At 45.6% G+C, this 25,373-nt stretch overlaps 1 protein-coding gene across 6 annotated transcripts in view; it reads left to right on the top strand.

Annotated features, from left to right (window-relative positions):
* The window catches only part of Iqsec2 (IQ motif and Sec7 domain ArfGEF 2), a 103,388-nt gene that overhangs the window by 74,988 nt on the left and 3,027 nt on the right, over window positions 1-25,373 (top strand). For all 6 annotated transcript variants that reach the window (XM_048336686.1, XM_048336685.1, XM_048336687.1 and 3 more), the window contains 10 exons: window positions 502-903; window positions 6,375-7,270; window positions 9,208-9,369; window positions 9,833-9,955; window positions 11,070-11,236; window positions 15,884-16,023; window positions 16,987-17,112; window positions 21,735-21,834; window positions 22,939-23,100; window positions 24,823-24,996. In XM_048336686.1, the coding sequence (XP_048192643.1) occupies window positions 502-903; window positions 6,375-7,270; window positions 9,208-9,369; window positions 9,833-9,955; window positions 11,070-11,236; window positions 15,884-16,023; window positions 16,987-17,112; window positions 21,735-21,834; window positions 22,939-23,100; window positions 24,823-24,996 (2,452 nt within the window). The remainder of the gene's footprint in view (window positions 1-501; window positions 904-6,374; window positions 7,271-9,207; window positions 9,370-9,832; window positions 9,956-11,069; window positions 11,237-15,883; window positions 16,024-16,986; window positions 17,113-21,734; window positions 21,835-22,938; window positions 23,101-24,822; window positions 24,997-25,373) is intronic.

Below are 25,373 nucleotides of genomic sequence, written 5' to 3'. Positions count from 1 at the left end.
AGCCTGTCTTCCTTCTTCCCTTCCTTCCTTCCTTCCTTCCTTCCTTCCTTCCTTCCTTCCTTCCTTCCTTCCTTCCTTCCTTCCTTTCTTCCTTCCTTCCTCCCTTCCTTTAACCTTTCTCCCTTCCTTCCTTTATTCCTCCATCCTTCCTTCCCTTCCTCCCTTTATACTTTCTCTTTCCCTCCCTCTCTCCTGCCTCTCCCTCTTGTTTTCTCTTTTCTGCAGCTTCTTGCTCTCCATTTTACTTCTGCCTTTCTTGCTTTTTTTTGCTTTTGCCTTTCTTTTTTTTTCTATTTCTGAATAATCAATGTGTACTTCTTCTGAATTAAAAAACAAACAAACAGAAAATCAAGTTCAGTCTCATGTAGCCAGCACTATCTGAACAGCCTGGGGTAGCTGTCAGCAGTTAACTATGACTTGACTGGGGCTGTGGATGGGGGTCCAGAACAATGAAGCTCTAGCAGCTTCCTGACCTTGTTCCCTTCAACCATCCCCTGACAGGTAGAAATGCTGGAGAGGAAGTATGGGGGCTCCTTCCTGAGCCGCAGGGCTGCCAGGACCATCCAAACAGCCTTCCGCCAGTACCGCATGAATAAGAACTTTGAGCGGCTGCGCAGCTCGGCTTCTGAGAGCCGCATGTCCCGTCGCATCATCCTGTCCAACATGCGAATGCAGTTCTCCTTTGAGGAGTATGAGAAGGCACAGAACCCTGCGTACTTCGAGGGCAAGCCTGCCTCGCTGGACGAGGGTGCCATGGCTGGGGCCCGTAGTCACCGGCTTGAACGGGGACTCCCCTATGGAGGCTCCTGTGGTGGGGGCATCGATGGAGGTGGAAGCTCTGTCACCACATCTGGAGAGTTTTCTAATGACATCACAGAGCTTGAGGACTCCTTCTCCAAACAGGTCAGGATCCCTGCAAAGGGCCTTTCTTCCCCATTCCCCGCCACTGTCGGTTCCTATTGCTTTTTACCTATATTTCAAGCTGGAAAAAAAAGTTTTACTTGGGGCTGGGGATATAGCCTAGTGGCAAGAGTGCCTGCCTCGGATACACGAGGCCCTAGGTTCGATTCCCCAGCACCACATATACAGAAAACGGCCAGAAGCGGCGCTGTGGCTCAAGTGGCAGAGTGCTAGCCTTGAGCGGGAAGAAGCCAGGGACAGTGCTCAGGCCCTGAGTCCAAGGCCCAGGACTGGCCAAAAAAAAAAAAAAAAAAAAAGTTTTACTGTGAGCATTTAATAGCAACAAATCACTATGATCTGAGTTGAGATGGTGATAATGAGAGACAATTGGTAAGACCAAAAAACAAAGTTATAGCAAGCCAGGTGCTGGTAACCCATGCCTGTAATCCTAGCTACTCAGGTGTTCTGAAAATCATGGTTCAAAGCCAGCCCAGGCAGGAAAGTCCATGAGACTCTTACCTCCAATTAACCACAAAAAAAATCAGAAGTAGAGTTGTAGCATGCTAACCTTGAGCACAAAAGCTCTGGAACAGTGTCTAGGCCCTGAATACAAGCCCCAGGACCAGTATATATACAAGAAATTACAGCTAGGCATGGTGGCATGCCTGTAATCCCAGCACTTGGGATGCTGAGGCATGAGGATTGCAAGTTCGAGGCCAAGTCTAGACTATAAAGAGAAATCCTGTCTCAAGCCAGATGCTGGTAGCTCATGCCTGTGGTTCTAAAATACGCAATAGGGGGCTGGGGATATAGCCTAGTGGCAAGAGTGCCTGCCTCGGATACACGAGGCCCTAGGTTCGATTCCCCAGCACCACATATACAGAAAAACGGCCAGAAGCGGCGCTGTGGCTCAAGTGGCGGAGTGCTAGCCTTGAGCGGGAAGAAGCCAGGGACAGTGCTCAGGCCCTGAGTCCAAGGTCCAGGACTGGCCAAAAATAAATAAATAAATAAATAAAAATAAAATAAAATACGCAATAGGCTAAGATCTGAGGATCCTAGTTTGAAGCCAGCACAGACAGAAATGTCAAGGAGACTTTGATTTTCCACTAACCAGCACAAAGCCAAAAGTAGAGCTGTGGCCCAGTTGGCAAAATACCAGCCTTGAGTGAAAAAACTAAGCGACAGTGCCCAGTCTTGTGTTCAAGCCCCATTACTGGCACATAAAAAATCCTGTCTCAAAAAAAAACAAAGGGTTGGGATGTAGCTCAGCAGTGCTTACCTGGGGGTTTGGTCCCAGCAAAAACACACACACACACACACACACACACACACACACACACGTGCGCGCACACACACACACGCGCGCACACACACACACACACACACACACACACCATCACCACCACCAACAAAACTAAAAAGTAATTACATTGTAAGACAAGCAGTTTAAAATATGCATGACTAGAACAAATAAGAAAATAAGAGTTCTCATTGTTTCAAACTTTACTATCAAATAAAGGCTTAATTAAGCTAAGTGTAATGGCACACATCTATAATCCCAATACTTGGGAGTCTGAGACAGGAGGAGGATCAAGAGTTCCAGACCATCCTGGGTGACATAGTAAGAACCTACAAAAAATATAAGATTAAAAAATAAACTAGTAGGTAATTAAAAAAACACCTAGTGGTTGTCAGGTGCTATGTATGCTTTATAATTGACCTATGAGGGGCTGAAGGAGGGGCTCAAGTGGTAAAACACTTGCCTTTCAAGTACAGAGCCCTTAGTTCAAGCTCTAGTACTGCCAAAAAAAAAGTACCCAAACAAATAAACACTCCTGGAGGTGGAGATTATTGTCTCCATTTATAGAGGTAGAAACTGAGTCTAAGGTACTAGCTCTTGTATGTGTTATCAACAATTTCTCAGTCTGGTAGGAAACCACATATGTGAGCATTACTAGCTCCTAAAATAGTGCTCAGAGTCATGAGAAAGGATTATGGGAAGACTAGAGAAGATTCTTAGAGAAAACACCATTGGAACTGGACCTTACCAGATTGAGAAGATTAAGAAGAGATAGGGAAGGCATTGCTCGCCTAGGCATCAGCAAAAATGGAATGATGAGAATGTAATTGACAGGGAGGGAGTAGGATGAAAATCCCAGTTCCGCCATTTTCCCAGCTGTGTGATCTGTGTTGTACCTCAGTGGCACATGATCAGCAAAATAAAGAGAAAGCTTTATTTAAGAGTTTGTTTTCTTATTCCAGTACTGGGGCCTGAACTCAGGGCCTGGGCACTGTACCTGAGCTTCTTTTTGCTCAAGGCTAGTGCTCCAACACTTGAGCCACAGCTCCAGTTCCAGCTTTTTGGTAATTGATTGGGTCCCAGCTTTTAGAGGTGTTTTGAAGATCCAGCTCAATAAGGTAATATTTACAAAAGTACCATCTACCTGGTAGCTGCTAAGTATGTGTTTTCTTCCTAAAACCAAGGAGGATCTTGGTAGATATTGATGAAGTATCAAATGAGCAAATAAAACTTTATGAGGAAAATGTTGTGCCAAGTCACAAGACCACCACCAAGAAGACCACCGAGACTCAGACATTCCGAAATGCAAAAGCAAGGCAAGGCTTTATTTAAGCGAGCTGCAACTCGGGCCTCGTCCTACCCACCAACACAGCGGAGGTTAGGAGGGAGCCGGGAGCTGTGATTACACAGGGCTTATAAAGGCAAAGAACAAGGTTACAACAATCAGCTGTTCAAGCAAGCAAGATTAGGACACAGGTACAAATCTGATTGGCTCAGGGTTTGATTCTAAAATGGGGTTCACGTGGTAAAATGGGGTTCACGTGGTAAAATGGGGCCTGACTTCAAAGTCTGGCACTTCAGAAAAAATAACTGGGTTCTAGCCAGGCACTGTGGCTCATGCCTTTAATTCTAGCTAATCAGGAGGCTGAGACATGAGGATCATAGTTCAGAGCCAGCCAGTGTAGGAAAGTCTGTGAGACTCTTATCTCCAATTAACCACCAGAGAACTGAAAGTGGAGCTGTGGCTCAAAGTAATGGAGTACTAGCCTTGAGCAAAAGAGCTCAGGGACAGCACCTAGGCCCTGAGTTCAAGCCCCTGACCTACAGGGACCTACAGAGTGTGGGGGGGCATCTAAAAAGACAAGACATAGAAGTATGGCCCAAGTGATAAGGTACTAGCCTTGAACAGAACCTCCAAACAATAGTTCAAGGCCGCTAGGGATCTGGCTCAACAGAAGAGTGCCTGCCTGGCGAGCTCAAGGCCCCGAGTTCGGTCCTCAGCTCTGGAAAAAAAAATAGTTCAAGGCCCTGAGTTCAAGCCCCCAGTACAGTACACCCACTCCCATACACATTCACACACACACACACACACACACACACACACACACACACACACAGAGATGGAAGGAAAGAAATGTTGAAGAGAAAAACCTGAATCATTCATCTGTTCACTCATATGACACATGTAAGTAAATATCTCTTCTGTATGAGGCAGTACATTGAGCTGAACTATAAAGAGAGAACCTCAGCTGGGTGCCAGTGGCTCAACCTAAAATCCCAGCCACTCAAGAGGCTGAAATCTGATGATTGACTAGCAAAAAAAATCCAGTAGAGCTGTGGCTCCAGTGATAGAGTGCCATCCTTGAAGGAAAAAACAAAGCAATAGCACCTAGGCCCTGAATTCAAGACCTAGTACTGGAACCAAAATAAAAAGAGAGAGAAACTGGGCCTGCGCCCATCCACGGAGGGAAGTATAAGGAATAAGTAGTCACCATCTGGTGGAAGAGAGAAAGGAATAAGGCCTGCTACCAAATCTTAATGCTTATACAGCTCTGATGGGAAAGTGTACTAGTTGTCTATTGTAAAAGAAACGCTCAAATTTAATAGCTTAAAACTGTCCTTTGTGGGGTGCCAGTGGCTCCCGCCTGTAATCCTAGCTACTAAGGAGACTGAGATCTGAGGATCATGTTCAAAGCCAGTCTGAGCTGGCTGAGACTCTTATCTCCAATTAACCACCAGAAAAAAATCCAATAGAGCTGTGACTGAAGTGGTAGAGTGCTAGCCCTGAGCTGAAGAGCTCAGGGGGCAATGCCCAGGCCCAGTGTTCAAGCCCCACAACTGAAAAAAACCCATTAAGCACAAATACTGTCCTTTGAGCTGGACACTAGTGGCTTATGCTTGTAATCCTGGCTACTAAGGAAGCTGAGATCTGATGATTTTGATTCAAAGACAGCCTGGGCAGCAAAGTCTATGAAAGTGTTATCTCCAGTCAATCATCAAAAAGTGGAGCTAAGGCTCAAGTTTTAGCTTTAAGCAGAAAAGCTCAGGGATAGCACATAGTCCAGAAGTTCAAGCCCCAGTAGCAGCACCACACTCTTTCAACATGGAGTTAAAACAACAAACATATTACTTCCTGTAGTTTTTGAAGGGGAACAAGCTGGGAGGGGCCTGGTTGAATGGTTCTTTTTTTTTTTTTAAACCAGTCCTGGGGCTTGAACTCAGGGCCTGGGCACTGCCCCTGAGCTTCTTTTGCTCAAGGCTAGCACTCTTCCATTTGAGATACAATGCCACTTCTGGCTTTTTCTGTGTATGTGGTACTGAGGAATCGAACCCAGGGCTTCATGCGTGCTAGGCAAGCACTCTACTGCTAAGCTACATTCCCAGCCCCAGTTGAATGGTTCTGACCAAAGTTCTCTCTGGCAGGGTGAGGGGATGGGTGAGGGGGTGGGGGGAAATCATTAAGCTGTAGGGGTAGGACTACAGTATCTGAAGACTGGGCTGGAGCTGACTGGTCTGATCCCATGTTTGTTCACTCAGCTATTGTTACAATTTAGTATCTTGCTATGTAGATCTCTCCCTAGAAATGCTCACAGCATGGCTTCTGCCAGAGGAGAGATCTGAGGAAGTACAAACCACAAAGAGTGCTCAAGGCAGAAGCTAGTCTAATCCCAGAAATGATATAGCTGCACTTCTACCATGTGCTTTGACCATTACATAGATAGAGTCTGACATCATGTGCTACCCAAGAATATGGATACAGGTAGGCAGGATCATTAAGGACCATCTTGGAAGCTAAATACTACAAGGATGCAGAGTTTTCCTAGGCATAGGCCACATTCACAAAACTAAATATTAAGCATTTTCAAGATGTAAACACATAGAGAGATCTGGGAGCTGAAACTTTTGGGATTCCCTTGGGGGCATGGCAGATGCAGCAAAAATATGACTTAAATCAGAGAGGAAATAGTATATGGCTTTTCCTTTCAGTTCCTGTGAGCTCACGATGGTTACCTAGGAGCTCTGAGATAAATCATAAAGGACTTATCAGGGGTCGGGGGATGGAGCATCTTGACTGACCCACCAGGAAGATTCCCCCCTTCACTTTCCTCCTTCCCACTAATCTTCCATTCCTCTCCCCCCTCTCCCCCCTTCCCTCCCCCTCCCTCTTGTGTAGGTGAAGTCACTGGCTGAATCTATCGATGAGGCCCTAAACTGCCACCCATCTGGGTCAATGTCTGAAGAAGCAGGCTCCTGTCAACTGGAGAAGCGAGAATCAAAGGAACAGCAAGAAGACAGCTCAGCCACATCTTTCAGTGATCTTCCACTCTACCTGGATGACCCAGTTCCCCCACCATCCCCTGAGCGACTTCCTAGTGCAGAGCCTCCACCCCAGAGCCGACCTGAGTTCTGGGCACCAGCCCCGCTCCCACCAGTTCCTCCATCAGTGCCATCAGGGACTCGGGAAGATGGTGGCCGTGAGGAAGGCACTCGTAGGGGTCCTGGGTGTTTGGAGTGCCGGGATTTCCGGCTGCGAGCCGCTCACCTTCCCCTGCTTACCATTGAGCCTCCTAGTGACAGCTCCGTGGACCTGAGTGACCGCTCAGACCGCGGCTCTGTCCACCGCCAGCTAGTATATGAGGCTGACGGCTGCAGCCCCCATGGGACCCTAAAGCACAAAGGGCCACCAGGCAGGGCCCCCATCCCACATCGTCACTACCCAGCCCCTGAGGGCCCAGCTCCAGCCCCACCAGGGCCCCTGCCACCAGCCCCCAACAGTGGCACTGGGCCCAGTGGTGTGGTGGGGGGTCGGAGGTTGGGGAAGTGTGAGGCAGCAGGTGAAAACTCTGATGGTGGAGATAATGAGAGCTTGGAGAGTTCTAGCAATTCCAATGAGACCATCAACTGCAGCTCTGGCTCCTCTTCTCGGGACAGCCTGAGGGAGCCTCCAGCCACTGGCCTGTGCAAACAGACCTACCAGCGTGAGACCAGGCACAGCTGGGATTCACCAGCCTTCAACAACGATGTGGTACAGAGACGGCATTACAGAATTGGCTTGAACCTCTTCAATAAGTATGTGTTTCCCATCCTAGTCTCCTCACCCCTTCCTGTTCTGCTCGGGTACCTTGTCCTTAGTGACTCTGGTTCTGCCATCTATTCTCTCATTTGGTAGAATGGTGTTTTTTCTCCAGTTGCTCAAGGTGGCAGAAGTTGAGCATGGTAGTGCATACTTGTAATCCTAGCACTTGGAAGACACAGTGAGACTCTGTCTCCAAAACAAAACAAAGCAGGATAGAAGAGTTAGAGACCCCTGAACACACCTGGACTAGGGTCCTATCCTAGGTTAGGACTGCTGTTATTTCCAACTAACTGCTCCTGGGCTGGGGATATAGCCTAGTGGCAAGAGTGCCTGCCTCAGATACACGAGGCTCTAGGTTCGATTCCCCAGCACCACATATACAGAAAACGGCCAGAAGCGGCGCTGTGGCTCAAGTGGCGGAGTGCTAGCCTTGAGCGGGAAGAAGCCAGGGACAGTGCTCAGGCCCGGAGTCCAAGGCCCAGGACTGGCCAAAAAAAAAAAAACCAAAACCAACTAACTGCTCCTGTCTGGACAAGGCATTCCCATTAAATGTATTCTGGGTCTTTTCTCCTCTACTTCCCTTTTTCAGAGGGGAGATGATCTGTGAGTATATAGAACCCTATTCTAAGAAGCAGGAGACCAAGACCTCTAGTGTCCTTTCAGCCACTCACTGCATATTCCTGAGCATGTACTCCTTAAACTGCAACTTTTTCATCTATTGGTGTGTTCGAAATGTTAAGGGGCAGGGTGCTGTGTTGGACTACTCAGTGACTGCATTTGAGCTCTTTCTAGGTGTCTGGTCTTTTGCCAGGTACTTAGGAGTAGCATGAGATTGTGGCATTTGATTAGGAAATAATTAGAAAACATTAGATGTAATTAGAAAACATTAGATGTAATGGGAGACATTAGATGTAATGCCTTACATCTCCATAGTTGATTAAACACTGCCACCTATATTCAGTTCTCACAATTACTTGGCAAAGTAGTAGTAATGTCTCAATTTTGTAAATAAGGAACTGTGACCAGAGTAGTAAAGGGATTGCTCAAAAATCATACAATTAGGGATCTGAGACTTCTATAATGCCAATCTCTCCCAAATTTTAACTTCATGGGGTCTGAAGTCTCTGGGGCTCTAAATACAGGATAGTTACAATCTAGAGTTTGGCTTAAGGAGTCTCTTTTATATAGATATACACAGAGATACTGGGCAGAACATGGAATAAAGTAACCTCTTCACAACCAGGTGCTAGGGACTCATGCCTGTCATCCTAACTACTCAGGAGGCTGAGATCTGTGATTTGAAGCCAACCTGGGCAGAAAAACCCAAGACTCTTTTTTTCAATTACTCAGCAAAATGCCAAAAGTGGAGATGTGTTTCAAGTGGTAGAGTGCCAGTCTTGACTGAAAAAGCTAAGCAAGGGGTTGGAGGTGTGGCTCGGGTTGTAGAGCACCAGCCAGTGAGCAAAAACAAGCATCAGATACTGAGTTCAAGTCCCAGTCTTGCACCAAAAAAAATCTAAGCAAAAGCCTGAGTTCAAGCCCCAGTACCAGTTTACACACACAAAAGTAACCTCTTCACTTCTACCCTGAGGGTTGGAGACTCAGAAAGGTGACCTTGGGGCTTGCTGGGAATAGCAAAAGTCCAGGCAGAGAGTAGTCTCTAATCAGATACTGATGTTGTGTGGCTCAAGTGAAAGAGGAAGTTGGAGTGAAGATACCTTGGAATTTTGAAGTTTTGTGAAATGGGCCAGTAGCTTCTCCCTGGGTCTTAGTTTTCTCATATTCCAGGAATGGATTGGACCATATAGATCCAAGAACCTTGATTCTCTAAAACCATGAGTAGGGGGGGCCTGAAATTAATTCTAGAAATGGGACAGAGGGCACAGTTCCAGGAAGACAGTCATCTCACCTACCTCCTCTCTTTCTACAGGAAGCCAGAGAAGGGTATCCAGTACTTGATCGAGCGAGGTTTCCTATCTGACACACCGGTGGGAGTGGCTCACTTCATCCTGGAGCGGAAAGGCCTGAGCCGACAAATGATAGGGGAATTCCTAGGGAACCGGCAGAAGCAGTTCAACAGAGATGTATTAGAGTGAGGATCCCAACCCTGGGCATGCAGACCAGGGATTTCTGAAGGAAGGCAGGAGGGAAGAAGGGGAAGCCTGTCTTTTCTGCTCATATAAAAGGACAGGACAAACAGAATTTCCTGCTTTCATACCCTTCTGTCCCAAAGAGGTCTGATCTCTCCTGATTCTATTCCTAAAGTCTCCTGGCTGCCTCTGGGCAGGGCCTGCTCATTCTATAGCCTGTTTTGGGCCTGAGTGTTCCCATCTCTGAAATGAATGGACTGCTGGAAAGGATACTATATGATCACCCATCTTGACTTATTTTGAGGGATAGTTTCTAATACTCTATCCTCATATGTGCTTGTTTGAGCCATAGGCCCTGGTTTTGAAAATCTTACCAGTGGGAAGTCAGGCCATTTGAACCGGTCAGGGTGGGTCAGAAGTTTCTGCAGAGGAATTGAATGCCATGCCTCCTTTTTTGCTCTTCAGTTGTGTAGTAGATGAGATGGATTTTTCTTCTATGGATTTGGATGATGCACTCCGGAAATTCCAGTCCCATATCCGGGTACAGGGTGAGGCCCAGAAAGTGGAGCGACTCATCGAAGCTTTCAGGTGTGCCTGCTTCTTTACTCCTGAAACCATCCCTTTATTTTGGGGGCCCATGTCAACAGGTCACTTCTTTGTGCTTCATACTTTTCTTACTGTAAAATAGAAATGATACATCCTGTCTTGCAAGGCAGTTTGTGAAGATCAGAGGTAATGGACATAAAGTAGCTAGGTGCAGCATCTGGGCTGGGCATTTAACAACTGAGCACAATATCAACAATAAAAGCTAGCATCCACAGGGCTGGGGGTATAACTCAGTGGTAGAGTACTTGCTTATAGCATGTGTAACTTCCTGGGTTCTATCCCTAATACAGAAGAAGAAAAATGCTAACATTTATGGAATATTTATTAAGTACTAGGTGCTCAGCTGGGCATATTACATTATTTCTTTTGCTAAATACTCAAATACAAGATAGGTGCTTCTATTATTCCTACTTTCAGGTGACAGATCTGAAGTTCAAAGACATTAGGTAACTTTCCCAGGGTCACAGTGAATAAGAGGCAGAACCAGAATTTGAACTCAAGTATGTCTTGAGTCCATGGTCCATCCTAATCATTATGCTCTACAGAAAATGCTTTGAAGATCAGACAGACCTAGTCTAGATCCTGCTTTACCTCTGAATATTTAGAGGAGAAACAAAGATGTTGCTGAGAATTCCCCTGTCACCAACCTCCATAGTACCAGAAGTATCTACTTTGCAGTGAGAAAGTTCTGGGTTTTCATCCTGGCTTCACCACTCACCAGTTATATTACCTTGGGCAAGTTACCTCTCTACTTTGAGCCTTAGTGATTTCATCTGTAAACTGGTACTGCTAGTAGATACCTTGAGAACTAAAGATGTCGCTCAGTAGTAGAACACACAAAAAAGAAGGAAAAAATAGGTATTTTGCAGCATTATAATGGGATCCTATGAGACACTGTATACAATTCAACTGGGAAAGCTCCGAAGTGGTAATGATTATGATTTTTACCTGTGAATCTTGGGGAAACTAAAGAGAACCGACACAGAGTGGTAAGGGAGTATTTCCTGAAATAAATGGTTGGTTGCACTACACCGGGTGATGGACAGATGGAAATTGCTGGTACTTGAATCTGTATTTGACCCCTCTTGCCCTGCAGCCAGCGGTACTGTGTCTGTAACCCAGCCCTTGTGCGCCAGTTCCGGAACCCAGACACAATCTTCATCCTGGCTTTTGCCATCATTCTCCTCAACACTGACATGTACAGTCCCAGTGTCAAGGCTGAACGCAAGATGAAACTAGATGACTTCATCAAGAACTTAAGAGGTGACTAGAATTTCCCATTGGCTTATTTGAATTAACCTAGGATGCTATCACTTCCTCCCAAAGCTGGATATCCCCAAGACATTCATTTATAAATTCACTCAAATAGTTATTTGTGAGACAGGGGGTGTCACTCACAGGTAGAATGCTGGCCTAGCACATACAAGGCCCTGGGTTTGGTCACTATCACTGAAAAAAATTAAGACATTTGCTCATCCATACACTGAATATTTACCAGATGTCTAACATGTACCAGTCATCGAGGTCCTAGAATTATGGCAATGAATTTGATAGGTAACCCCTTCTTTCATTCTTTTTCTTATTTATGTCCATAAGGATTCACTGAATCATTTCATGCATGCATGAAATTATTTGCTTAACCACCCAGCCTGTGGACACTTACTGTGTACTTAATGTGTGCCAGCTCCTATGATAGGTGCCTTGGACAATGCTCTGAGAGAACTCCCAGCTTATGGGAGAGTCTGCCTTGTACCGCCAGAATAGCCAGAATGTCAGAGGGGTGTAAGTAAGGTCAAACCTCTGAAGAGGAAGAACCCACTTCACCCCTGGCTTCCTGGGTTCCTCAGGGAACAGAAAAAGCTCAGGGAACAGAAAAAGTGGGAAGTGGGAAGTGGTGCTGTGGTTCTAGAGGTAAAGTGCTAACTTTGAGGAAGAAGAAGCCAGGGACAGTGCTCAGGCCCTGAGTCCAAGCCCCAGGACTGCCAAAAAAAAAAAAAAGAGCCCTGAGGGCATGGGTAAGCTGACCAGAGGTGCTTTCCTAGCTGGAATAATAGCAACAAAAGTCCAGAGGGAAGGTAATGTGAGGTTGTTTAGAGAACATTTAGGCTGGGGTTAGAAGATCAGTTGGGAAGGTCAAATGGAACCACTTGCTGAGGGCCTCAATGCCAGATAAAAATTGTCACTTTGATTTTTTTCTCTTAGTTTAGTCTATTGATGTCAAGCTCTGCCTCTCACCAAAGAGTAACCTACTAAAAATGGCACAGATGTTAAGATTATTTCAACAGAAATGAAAGAGAGAAAAAGAATTGAGGAGAAAGAAGAAAAATACAATACAAAATTGCTGACCATCAGGATTTACAGTTGGAGGCTTTAAGCTCTCTGGTGGCTAAGATAAAAAGGGCATTGTGGGGGAAAATGTTCCTTTAGCACCTGTCAAAGGAGGAGGTGGGTGAGGTATTTCTAAAGGAGAAATCATTTTCTCTAGCAGAAGGTCTAGAGAGAAGAGTGAGTGGGTTTCACTCAGCAGACAGGTAGGAGTAGAAGATGATAGACTTGGGAGGAGGGAGTTAGATCAGTGGCCCATCTGGAGCTGTCTCTAAAATCTTGCTGTTATTCATTCATTTCATTTTCTCTCCCCCACCCCACCCCTCTATATATTTATTTGTATGTGTATGTGTATTTACAATTAGCCCTCCATATATGTGGGATCTGTTCAACTCATGCATATATATATATATATATATATATATATATATATATATATATGAACAAGCCAAGCGCCAGTGGCTTATGTCTGTAATCCTAGCAACTCAGGAGGCTGAAATCTGAGGATCACAGTTCAAAGCTAGCCTGGGCAGGAAAGTCCATGAGACTCTTATCTCCAATTAATCACCAAAAAAAAAGTCAGATGCAGAGCTGTGGCTGAAGTAGTATATATAGTCTCAAGCTAGTGCTTGAGAACAGTGCCCAGGTGCTGAGTCAAGCCCAGAACCAGCAAAAAATTAACAAAGGTCTGTCTGTACTGAATATGTACAACTTTTTTCTTGTTATTATGCCCTAAATAAATAGCATAACAATTTAAATAGCATTAATATTATAGTAGATATGATTTAAATAATACAGAAGGATATCTGTAGGTTATATGCCAGTGCTACTTCATTTTATGTAAGGGGTTTGAGCATCCTCAGATTTTGGTGTCAATGGGAGATTCACTAATCTCCCATGGATTCAGAAGGATAATTATGTGTGTGTGTGTGTGTGTGTGTGTGTTTGTGTAAGTAAGAGAGAGAGACAGACTGACAGACAGACTTTGGACTTGTATATCTTTCCCCCCCTCTACTGAATAAATTAGCACTAAATGAATGAAAATAATGCATGCTTATTTCAGAAATTTAGGGCAACTGGGACATAATTGTGTGTGTGTGTGTGTGTGTGTGTGTGTGTGTGCGCGTGCGCACACACAAGCACTTGAACCCTGCAAGTATGTTTTCCATATGCATATGTGACCCTGTGCTGTATGCTCAGCACTGCCTCCCTAACTTTTAATACAGAAATTTAAGGCTGACGGCATAGCTCAAGTAGTAGAGTACTTGCCTAGCAAATACGAGACCCTGAGTTCAAACCACAATGTTGCTCCCTCAAAATAATAAAATATAGAAAGTTAGTAAATACCTCCCATCTCTCCTTTCTTTTTTTGCCAGTACTAAGTTTGAACTCATGGCCTTACTGTTGCTGGGCTTGCTGGCTTTGCTGATGCTCCCCTGGAACTGTACCTCCAGCTCTGCTTTTTTGCTGGTTATTTTTTTTTTTTGCTGGTATTTTAAACAGAGTTTTGGATTTTTCTACCTTTGCTGCTTTGAACCAGGATCCTCAAGTCTCAGCCTCCTTAATAGCTAGGTTTATAAACGTGAGTCATTGTCGCCTGGCAGTAAATTTCTTTTAATGACCCCAAATTCTTCTCCAAGAGGCAACCATGCGTAGTATTTTGGCATGTTCTAGCCTTTTCTCCATGCATGTATAGCTTTTCAAACGATTAAGATCATACTAAGCTGGGTACTGGTTGTTCATCCCTGTAATCTTAGCTACTCAGGAGGTTGAGATCTGAGGATCTGCTTAGTCTGAAGCCAGAGTAAGCAGACTAATCCAAGAGACTTTTTTTTGTTTATTAATTGAACACAAATTTTTTGACAAGGTGTTGTGCAAAAAGGGTACAGTTACATAGTAGGGCAGTGTGTACATTTCTTGTGATATTTTACGTCCTGTTTTTCTATCCCTTCTCTAGGTCAGGTAGACATATATACAATATACAATGTATCAAGAACATATACAGTATTCACAGACTTGGTCTCTACTGTCTCTCCGTCTCCCTTTGTTAACAGTCATATATCAGGGAGATCATGCCCCTTTGTTTTCTGTGTTCTAGGCTTGTCTCACTCAACATTATTTGTTCGAGTTCTGACCATTTCCCTGCGAATAACAATATTTCACCATTCCTAATCGCTATGTAGTATTCCATTGTGTATAAGTACCATATTTTTTGGATCCATCCGTCTGTGGAGGGGCATCTGGGTTGTTTCCATATTTTGGCTATTGTGAATTGTGCCGCGATAAACATGGAAGTTCAAATGTCTTTTTGATATCTTGGGGTTTGCTGTTTAGGATAGATGCCTAGGAGTGGTATGGCCGGGTCATAGGGTAGGTCTATATTGAGCTTTTTGAGAACCCTCCATACTGTTCTCCAAAGTGGTTGTACTAATTTGCACTCCCACCAACAATGGAGAAGGATTCCTCTTTCCCCGCACCCCCTTCAGCATTTGTTGTTGCCGGAGTTCAGAGCCAAGAGACTTTTCTGCTGGTCCTGGGCTTGAACTCACGGCCTGGGCACTGTCCCTGAGCTTCTTTTGCTCAAGACTAGCACTCTGCCACTTGAACCATGGTGCCACTTCTGGTTTTTTCTGTTTATGTGGTACTGAGGAATCCAACCCAGGGCTTCATGCATGCTAGGCAAGCACTCTACCACTAAGCCACATTCCCAGCCCTCCAAGAGACTTTATCTTAGATTAACTGGCAAAATGCTGGAAATGGAGCTGTGGCTTAAGTGGCAGAGAGCCAGCCTTGAACACAAAAGCAAAGCAAGAGTATGAGGTCCTGAATTCAATCCCTATGAACAATACAAAACATTATTTTTGTTAAATAAGAAGGCGAGGGCTGGGAATATGGCCTAGTGGCAAGAGTGCTTGCCTTGTATACATGAAGCCCTGGGTTCGATTCCCCAGTACCACATATATACAAAATGGCCAGAAGTGGCGCTGTGGCTCAAGTGGCAGAGTGCGAGCCTTGAGCAAAAAGAAGCCAGGGACGGTTCTCATGCCCTGAGTCCAAGCCCAGGACTGGCAAAAAAAACCCCAAAAAACAAAAAACAAAATAAGTAAGAAGGCAAAATGAGGGGCTGGGAATATGGCCTAGTGGTAAAGTGCTCTCTTCGTATACATGAAGCCCAGGGTTCAGTTCCTCAGCACACCATATATCAAAAAAAAGTCAGAAGTGGTGCTATGGCTCAAGTGGTAGAGTGCTAGCCTTGAGAAAAAAGAAGCCAGGGGCAGTGCTCAGGCCCTGAGTTCAAGCCCCAGGACTGGCAAAAAACAAACAAATAAAGAAGGCAAAATGAGTACCTGATTGTCCTAACTATATTATGTTTTAGGTTGTTTTGATAAAATCCCCACCCTGGGAAAGAAAGTAACTGGCTGATTTATTGAAGGGCCAATCTTGACTGAGGGACCAAGCATAGCCACTGCCCCTTGGGCATAACTAGAATCATGGTCCATGCCAGGGCATGTGGTATTGGGCAGAATCCCTCCACCCATTCCTCATGTTTATGTGATTTATCATTGTATTATTCCCCCAACATAGGGGTTGACAATGGTGAAGATATCCCCCGGGACCTCCTGGTGGGTATCTACCAGCGCATCCAGGGACGTGAATTGCGGACCAATGATGACCATGTGTCCCAAGTGCAGGCTGTGGAGCGCATGATTGTTGGCAAGAAACCGGTAAGTGCCATAGGAAACTGCAGAGGGGCCAACATTCTGGTCTGCCCTCTACCACTGTGTGGTAAGTCACTGCCACTCTCCGAACTCAGGTTCCCTGTACCTGAAAAACGGAGTAAGTGATTAAGGCCTTCCTTATCATAGTAGTCATGGCACAGATTATGGGAGATACTTTGTGCAAATGCATCTAGAACATTGCAAGTTCCATGAAAGATTCTCTATTAATATTAGCCACCTTCTCATCTCATTTTGCCTGCCCAATCCAAGTGAGGAAACAAGCTGATATTAGCTGAGAAGCAAAGCAAGAGTGCTTTTTTGTCAACAAACATTTATAGATGCCTTTCCATAGAGCCCAGGATTTTACTGGGCCCCAGAGATAAAAGATATGATATAAATCAGACAGTCTCTAGCCTTAGAGGCACCTAAGGACAGACAAAAACACAAATAATACTTCTTCCTGCTAGTCTAGTTTAAGAGAACAGAAAGTGGGGAGGGACAATTTTCAACCTTGAGAATTCAGGGAAGGCTTCTTGGAAGAGATAACTTTGAAATTGGCATTTGGCAGAGGAGGGGTGGATATAGCCATGCAGAGCTTGGCAGGAAAGGCATTGCAGACAGAGGGCCCTAGAGGTATAGAGGCGAGAAAACTGAAAAAAACCCTTAAGCCTTAGTTGCTTATACGTTTTGTGTGAGAGTGACACATATTTGCCTTGTGGTCAAAGGTTAAGTGGGGGTCTGAGAATGTGGCTTAATGGTAGAGTGCTTGCCTAGCATGCATGAATCCCTGGGTATTTCTCAGTACCAAATAAACTGAAAAAGCTGGAGGTGGTGCTGTGGCTCAAGTTATGGAGTGCAGAGAGGCTCAGGGACAGAGCTCAGGCCTTGAGTTCAAGTGCTAAGACCATAAAAAACATGTTAAGCTGATGGGTTGGTCTTGCCAATCCCTATTTCTCCATGCCTATCCAGGTCCTCTCTCTTCCGCACCGACGACTGGTATGCTGCTGCCAGCTCTATGAGGTGCCAGATCCAAACCGCCCCCAGAGGCTAGGGTTGCATCAGCGGGAGGTCTTCCTCTTCAATGATCTCCTTGTGGTATGGGCATTATATGGAAACGAGATGGGAGGGAGGGGGGTGAGCACTGCTGCTAGGTGTGGGTGTGAACCATGTTGATTGACATTCAGATGTGGCGTATGATTGGTGAAGACGTTCTGCTATGCCATCTACCTGGTCTCCAGCAAAGTATAGAACTTCTTTGCTCCTCCTTTTCCTCACATGTCTATTTGGAGGTATTGACAGGTATACAGGGAAGTTGGGGGAGGGGGCAGAAAAGTGTGAGGATGGGAGTATTAACAGACTTGGAATCTAGGAAGTGATAGGTGATATCACTATTCACCTCAGTAGCCCAAAGGGCTGGGTAGAGGTGAACATGTAGCCCTGAGGTCGGTCTTCAATCTTTGAGTGGTCTGATGCTGGAAGCCATTCTCAAAACTGAGCTCATGCCAGGTGCTGGTGGTTCCCACCTGTTATTCTCTAGCTACTCAGGAGGCTCAGATCTGAGGATTGTGATTGGAAACCAACTCAGGCAGAAATGCTGTGCAACTTGTATCCCCAATTAAACCAGTACAAAAGCTGAAAGTGGAAGTATGGCTGAGTGGTAGAGGCACTAGACTTGAGTGAAAAAGCCAGGCAAGAGTTCAAAGCCCTGAGTTCAAGCCTCCGTGTCAGCGCATACACATATACCACTACCACCAGTGACAACAACTGAGCTTATTATCACTGGTACAGAAATATTGATCTTTTAGGGATGGTATTTGTAGGATTTTGCAGATAGGAATAGACTTTCTGGGTCTCCTGCACAGCTTCCTAGATGGCTTATGTGACTGGACAGACAGAAAGCTGCCCTCCTCCCTAGCAGCCAGTTTCCTTGTCAGATAGCTTCAACTGCTGTCATCTGTCTTTACTAAGGGTTTCCTCCAATGAGCTATACTTGACCCTTGAGAACACAAAGCGCAAGTGCTCTCCCTTGGCTCCCAGACAGCTCTTTAGACAGTGTGATAGGAAACTGTCCCTCCGTCCCTCCGCCCCACGCCCGTGCCTCCCTGCCTCCGTCCCTCTCTCTCCCTCTCCGAGTAGATAGGATCAGATTACAGGCATGGGACACTGGACCTCCGACTCCAAGAAAGTTTCCCTGTTCGCTGATGTTGTTTCCCATCAGGGTATCTTAGCTTCAGCATTAAATTTTGAGACACACCATTCTCCCTTGCAGGGGGGCTGTCTTAGGCATTGCAGAATGTTTAGCATCACCCCATCTCTACCTACTAGATGCTAGTAGCAGCCCTTCAAGCAAAAATAGATAGAGAGGGATATGGAGAGCTTTTTCAGGGAAAAAAAAGTGGGAAAAAAGTCTTTTCCAAACATTGCTCAGTGTTTTGCAGGGTGAGGGCACAAAATGGCTCCCAGTTGAGAATTACTGCTTTAGACAAAGCACTTCCAGTGCATTCTCTCTCTCTCTCTCTCTCTCTCTCTCTCTCTCTCTCTCTCTCTCTCTCTCTCTCTCTCTCTCTGAGCCTTAGTTGCTTGCTCTTTGAAATGGGGCTAAGCTCAAGCTAAGAGAGACAAGTGACATATGTTTTCTCTTATATGTGGAAGCTAGATCTAAAATACACTGGAATATGATAAATCATACAGGAGGGTTGGGATGTAGCTCAGTGGCAAAGTGCTTGCCTAAGAAGTGCAACATCCTGGGTTCAGTCGCCAGTACCATAAAAAAGAAAAGACAAAAAATACAGTTGAAAAATAAATCATATAGGACTCTAGGCATTCATATACAAGTAGACCAAGGGGGGATACTCTTAGGGGTGGAACACAAGGTGCAGTGTTTAGTGCCTCTGATCATATAACATAATATTTATTGAAATGAATTCCAGGAAATGAAAACAATAATGGGGTTTTTTGAAGGGAGGGTTTTTTTTTCTTTTGCCTTGTTTGTTCATTTATCTGTCTTTGGGAGGGTAAGAGTGGGGCATAGAAATGGAGGAACAAAGAGTGAGCAAATGCGACTGGTACTCAGTAGACATTGTGTTGAAAACAAACTATATATACAACTTTTGGGTAGGGACAGGAGAGCAAAACTGGGAGAAAGCAAAGGAAGGGGCACCATTGTCCAAAAGGACATATACTCATTACCTGACTTATGAAACAGTGACTTCTCTGTACATCACTTTCTTTTTGTCCTGGAGCTTGAACTCAAGGCCTGAGCACTGTCCCTGGCTTCCTTTTGCTCAAGGTTAGCACTCTGCCACTTGAGCCACAGTGCTACTTCAGGTCTTTTCTATATATGTAGTGCTGATGAATAGAACCCAGGGCTTCATGTATACGAGGCAAGCGCTCTTGCCATTAGGCCATATTCCTAGCCCCCGTACATCACTTTTCTAATAACAATAAAATATTATTTTAAAGTTAAAAAAAAAGAAATGGGGCTAACCCATATCGCCTAGGGTTATCAAGTTGAAATAAGAGGTCATATGTGGAATAAGGAACATCTGGTCCACACAGATGCTGATACCCTCATGGACTTTATGTCCAGATCTATGTTAGACACTGGGTATTACAAGATGAATCACTTTGCTAAATGGCAACTCCTTGGTACAGCTACTTAAAGATAATAATAATATAAATAAATAACTTTAAGTCACAATAAAAAAAAAGATGATGGGCTGGGAATATGGCATAGTGGCAAGAGTGCTTGCCTCGTATACATGAAGCCCTGGGTTTGATTCCCCAGCACCACATATATAGGAAACGGCCAGAAGTGGCTCTGTAGCTCAAGTGGCAGAGTGCTAACCTTGAGCAAAAAAAAGAAGCCAGGGACAGTGCTCAGGCCCTGAGTCCAAGGCCCAGGACTGGCCAATAAATAAATAAATAAATAAATAAATAAATAAATAAATAAATAAATAAATAAATAAATAAATAATTTTTAAAAATTAAAAAAAAAGATGAATAACAGTTAGTCCCTGGGCTTGGAATGTGGCTTAGTGGTAGAGTGATTGCCTAGCATGCATGAAGCCCTGGATTCAATTCTTCAGTACCACCTAAACAGAAAAAGCCGAAAGTGGCACTGACTCAAGTGGTAGAGTGCTAGTCTTGAACAAAAGAAGTTCAGGGGCCAGGTGCTGGTGGCTCACAGGCCACAGGCTCACAGGCGCTAGCTACTCAGGAGGCTGAGATCTGAGGATCATGGTTCAAAGCCAGCCCAAGCAGGAAAGTCTGTGAGACTCTCATCTCCAATTAAGCACCAGAAAACTGGAAGAGCTCAGAGCTCAGGGATAGTGCCCAGGTCCAGAGTTCAAGCCCTGTCACACACACATACACACACCCCACACATACCTCACACACACACACACACACACCCCACATACCACACCCACACCCACACACACCACACATACACCACACATAACACACACACACACACACACACACACACACACACACACACACGTCCTCATACTTAAACTCAGGACCTGGGCACTGTCCTGAGGATTTGGGTTTTTTTTTTCAGAGCTAAGGACAGAACTCAGCCTTGTACTTGACAGGCAAGTGCTCTTCTGTTGAGCTAAATCTCCAACTCCATGTCCTTGAGCCTTTTTGCTCAAGGCTAGCACTCTACCTTTACCACAGCTCCCTTTCCAGCTTTCTGGTAATTTATTGGAGATAAGAGTTTCACAGACTTTCCTGCCCAGGCTGGCTTTGTACTGTGATCCTCAGATTTCAACTTTCTGAATAGCTAGGATTATAGGCATAAGCCACTAGCTCCCAGTATATTTTGCTTTTTTTTTTTGGCCAGTCCTGGGCCTTGGACTCAGGGCCTGAGCACTGTCCCTGGCTTCTTTTTGCTCAAGGCTAGCACTCTGCCACCTGAGCCACAGCGCCCCTTCTGGCCGTTTTCCATATATGTGGTGCTGGGGAATCGAACCGAGAGCTTCATGTGTAGGAGGCAAGCACTCTTGCCACTAGGTATATTTTGCTTTTGAGAGCCATTTGCTGGAGCCAGAATTGTAGAGTGCTTACCTGGCATGTGTGAGGGAGGCCCTGGGATTCATCCCCAGCACTATAATTTATTTAAAAATTATTTGCACGTTGTCTGCATCTATCTTAATGAGAGTCCAGGGTGTCTAGGTGCTTTGTAGAGTCTTTGGGTTGTTGACAGAAAGACTTGTTCATCTTATACATAGGCTAGGCAGAGGTTGCTATTCTGTTTTGGCTCTGGATGAGCAAGAGAATCTGAGCATCAATCAGAGGTCTGCCCTTCATGCCAGCAGGAGGCGATCACGTACTCAGGACTCCCATGTAGCCAAGCAAAGGGAAAGGCACTCTGGAAACTAACAAAAGGGAAACCGAACTCTGTGTGAGGTGGTGGAGGAGCAGTGTTCAGGTGGTGGAGGGAATAGTATTCAGTTAATTGCTGTAAAAAATTACAAAGGCTTGTGTATCATTGTGACATCAGGCATCGTTTTATCAGCACTTTGCATTTTCTTCTGTTTTTCCTGTTCTGTTCCTCAAGCTTCAGTGCTCCCCAATTTGTGTGTATGTGTGTTTGTGTATATATGTCTGATTTGGGCATAGGAAGGGAGAGTGGTTATGAGAAATTGTACCACATGGAAATTCCCTTCCCCAAACCCTGTCTCTTGTTTTTTCCCCCACCCTTGCCAAAGGTCACCAAAATTTTCCAGAAGAAGAAGATCTTGGTGACGTACAGCTTCCGTCAGTCCTTTCCCCTGGTGGAAATGCACATGCAGCTCTTCCAGAATTCATGTGAGTCCTCTCTTACTACCCCAAGATTCTTCTCCATAGCCCTAACTGGGCATTATGGACTGGGCACCAAGTCTACTTGGTCTCAGGATGAAGGGTAGGCCAAGATGGATTGAGACTAGGGTCTGGCCCTGGGGAGCAAGAACCACAATGTTTGTGGGTTTCCTGGTGGGCTAAAGATAGAGATGGTGACCATTTTGTGTTCTAAAGTATGGAACCCAGAGGAATATGAGTGGGTGACATTCAGGACAAAGAATCATTATGAGCATAGTCGGGGACAAAAGAAAGTTTCTAAAAAGCAGTGCAGAATTTGGTTTGCTTTTACATGCTAAAGGGCAAAGAGTAAGAGGGCCAGGTCTGCCAGGATTTGAAGGCCAAAGGGAAACCACTGTAGATGTTCAAGTTGAAAAAAAGGCAGATCAAGCTGGGAGCCAGTGGCTCATACCTATCATCCTAGATACTTGGGAGGCTGAGATCTAAGGATGACTGTTCCAAGCCAAACTGGGCAGCAAAGTCCATGCGACTCTTATCTCCAATTAACAAGCAAAAGCCAGAAGTGGAGCTGTGGCTCAAGTGGTAGAATACCACCCTTGAGTGAAAACGTTAAGAGACAGTACCTAGGCCCTGAGTTCAAGCCCCAGTACTGGAGTGCCCTTTGTGTGTGCACATGCGCATACACACACAAGGCAGAGCAAAGTTTGATATTTGAGAGATTATTTCCAAATCATATATAGTAGTCCTCACCTATAGTCACAGCTCTTGGGAGACTGAGGTGGGAAGAGCTCAGAGGTTCAAGACCTGCCTAGGCAACATGGTAAGATCCTGGAGGGGGAGAGAGGAGAGGAGAGAGAGAAATTGAGTGCTGATGACTCATACCTATAATCCCAGCTGCTCAGGAGGCTGAGATCTGAGGATTAAGGTTTGAAGCCAGCCTGGGCAGCAAAGTCTATGAGACTTTTATCTCCAATTCGTCACCAGAAAGCCAGAAGTGGAGCTGTGGCTCAAGTAGTAGAGTGTCAGCCTTGAGTGAAAACTTTGAGACAGTCAGAGGAAGATTGAAAGAGACAAAGGCACTCAATGTGTCCTGTCCCTTCCTTTTGTCTACAGATTACCAGTTTGGAATAAAATTACTGTCTGCAGTACCTGGCGGGGAACGCAAAGTCCTCATCATTTTTAATGCCCCCAGCCTCCAGGACCGGCTACGCTTCACGTCTGACTTGCGCGAGTCCATTGCTGAAGTGCAAGAGATGGAGAAATATCGTGTGGAGTGTGAGTAGCCCAGCCACATCTTTTTCCTGTCATGATACAGAGCCCTGAAGACACACAGAATTCTATCTTCTGAGCATCTCAAGAGTTGAGGCCTAACTTGTCCGACCATCCTACCCTCTTTCCAGAAACCCTTCTGCTTGAATACCTTCAATGATAACATTACCTTTCCACCTCAGATTATTATTCCAAGCATTAAGAGTCTGTGCTGGGGCTGGAGATATGGCCTAGTGGCAAGAGTGCTTGCCTCCCATATATGAAGCCATAGGTTCGATTCCCCAGCACCACGTATACAGAAAATGGCCAGAAGTGGCACTGTGGCTCAAGTGGCAGAGTGCTAGCCTTGAGCAAAAAGAAGCCAGGGACAGTGCTCAGGCTCTGAGTCCAAGCCCCAGTACCGGCCAAAAAAAAAAGTCTGTGCTGTGGCCTCTATACCCAGCCTCCAATCATGAGCCAACTCGTCCTTCTATTGAAAGGCATCAATAAGGGAGAAGAATCAGGGTGTAGGAGGTAGGACTGTAGTTTCAGACCTTAGGTATGCTCCTTATTTTCTGGGTAAACTGGGGTGAGTTGACTAGCCCTCCAAGCCCCAGTTTCTTCCTACATGAAATTGGAATAATCTCCTTCATAGTTATAAAGATGAAGTGAGACCAAGGTAGCCAAGATGTCCTAATACATCCTTGATGTTCAATAAATTCCATTCTTTGTCCTACTATCTCCTCTTCACTCCCTACATATCAATTCCTTAACTGATTCCCATGAACATATCCTCCCAACACACAGGGGCTACACTAAGTCATGTTGATCATATACATTAGAAAATAATGATTGCATTCCATTTCCAGGCGAAGCAATCTCTATAGAGTAAGTTGACATTAAGGAGCAAAAGCCAGGCAGAGGCAGCGGGACAGCTCCTTAGGGGAGACCTTTCGTGGTTCCAGGGTCATTACTACTTCTCAGTAACACTGGGTCAGAAGTTTCAGTTGAGCAGATCCTCAGAGACACTGCAGAAATGCTGGGTGAAGGATTTACATGTCAAGAGGATGGGAGAGCAATAGACAAAAGAGTTTCCAGGATCTCTGTGGAGTATTGTGGGTATAAAGGAGGCTGGAGGAACCCAGCCTCTAAAATCAGGCCAACTTGCTTTTGCTTCCGTAATGTCAGGCTCAACATTCCTAGCTCTATGACTTTTCAGATTCTGTGTCTTCCTCTACACAGTGTGAATGGTGCTACTATTGACTGAGAGGGTTTGAGTATATGTGTAGCATAAGGGACAGTGCCTGTTGAGATAATAGAGGCTTTGATTCCTATCAGTTGTATGCTCTTGCCCTTCCAGGAGCCCTCTACTCTGCAGCAAGGTATCTGAGAACACAGTGAACTCTGCAAAAATGTGCCTTTTGACATAGGCTAGATGGGCCTTCCTATCCTCCCTGTGAACCATCTGTGGGGAAACTCTTGTTGGAAGGGCAGCAATGTTTGGGGGACCGCTTGACTACAACAGCAAGAGAAGAGAGGAATATGAGGAGAAAGGAGGGGAAAAGGAAGAAGGAAACACCAAATAAGAGGGAGGACAGAGTGCAGGACACTGGAAAACAAGTGCTGGTAATCCAGCAGCAAAATGGGAGGCCTGAAGAAGGAAAGAAGATCTGTGGAGAGCTGTGATCAGTCAGGTGAGATCTCACTCCTCTTCCTGACTTTTTTCTCCCTGTCTTCCACTGCCACCAGCGGAGTTGGAGAAGCAGAAAGGTATGATACGGCCTAATGCCTCACAGCCAGGAGGAGCCAAGGACTCAGTGAATGGGACACTGGCCCGAAGTAGCCTGGAGGACACATACGGGGCAGGCGATGGGCTCAAACGGGGAGCACTCAGCAGTTCCCTACGAGATCTGTCTGATGCAGGTAGGTCTCCTGGGCCCCTACCCTAGCTGGGGAGACGTGGGACCAGGTGTCCTCTCTGCCTCCTATCACTGGCTGCCAGCCTTCCCTCCACCTGCCACACATGCACGCACCCTATCTTCACCCAGAGCCCTGGGCACTGTGCCACAGGGGGGCCTGGTAGCCAGGTCAGAACAGGTGGAGCCCAGGGTTTGGGCCAGGGAATGTGAAGTGGGGGCACAGTCTCAGCCCCTTCTTTTCCCTCTTCTGTCTCTCCTTTACTGCCTCTCCTTCTCCATCTTTTTCCTCCTCTCTCTCCTCCTTCTCCACCTCTCCTCCCCACCTCCCCCTCTTCAATGGGGGAAAGGGATAATGGGGTGTCTTTCCCCGGGAGGGGCCCA

The sequence above is a fragment of the Perognathus longimembris genome, chromosome 28 (assembly GCF_023159225.1).
Source record: "Perognathus longimembris pacificus isolate PPM17 chromosome 28, ASM2315922v1, whole genome shotgun sequence".
Classification (NCBI taxonomy): domain Eukaryota; kingdom Metazoa; phylum Chordata; class Mammalia; order Rodentia; family Heteromyidae; genus Perognathus; species Perognathus longimembris.
This window is presented reverse-complemented; position numbering and strand designations above follow the sequence as displayed.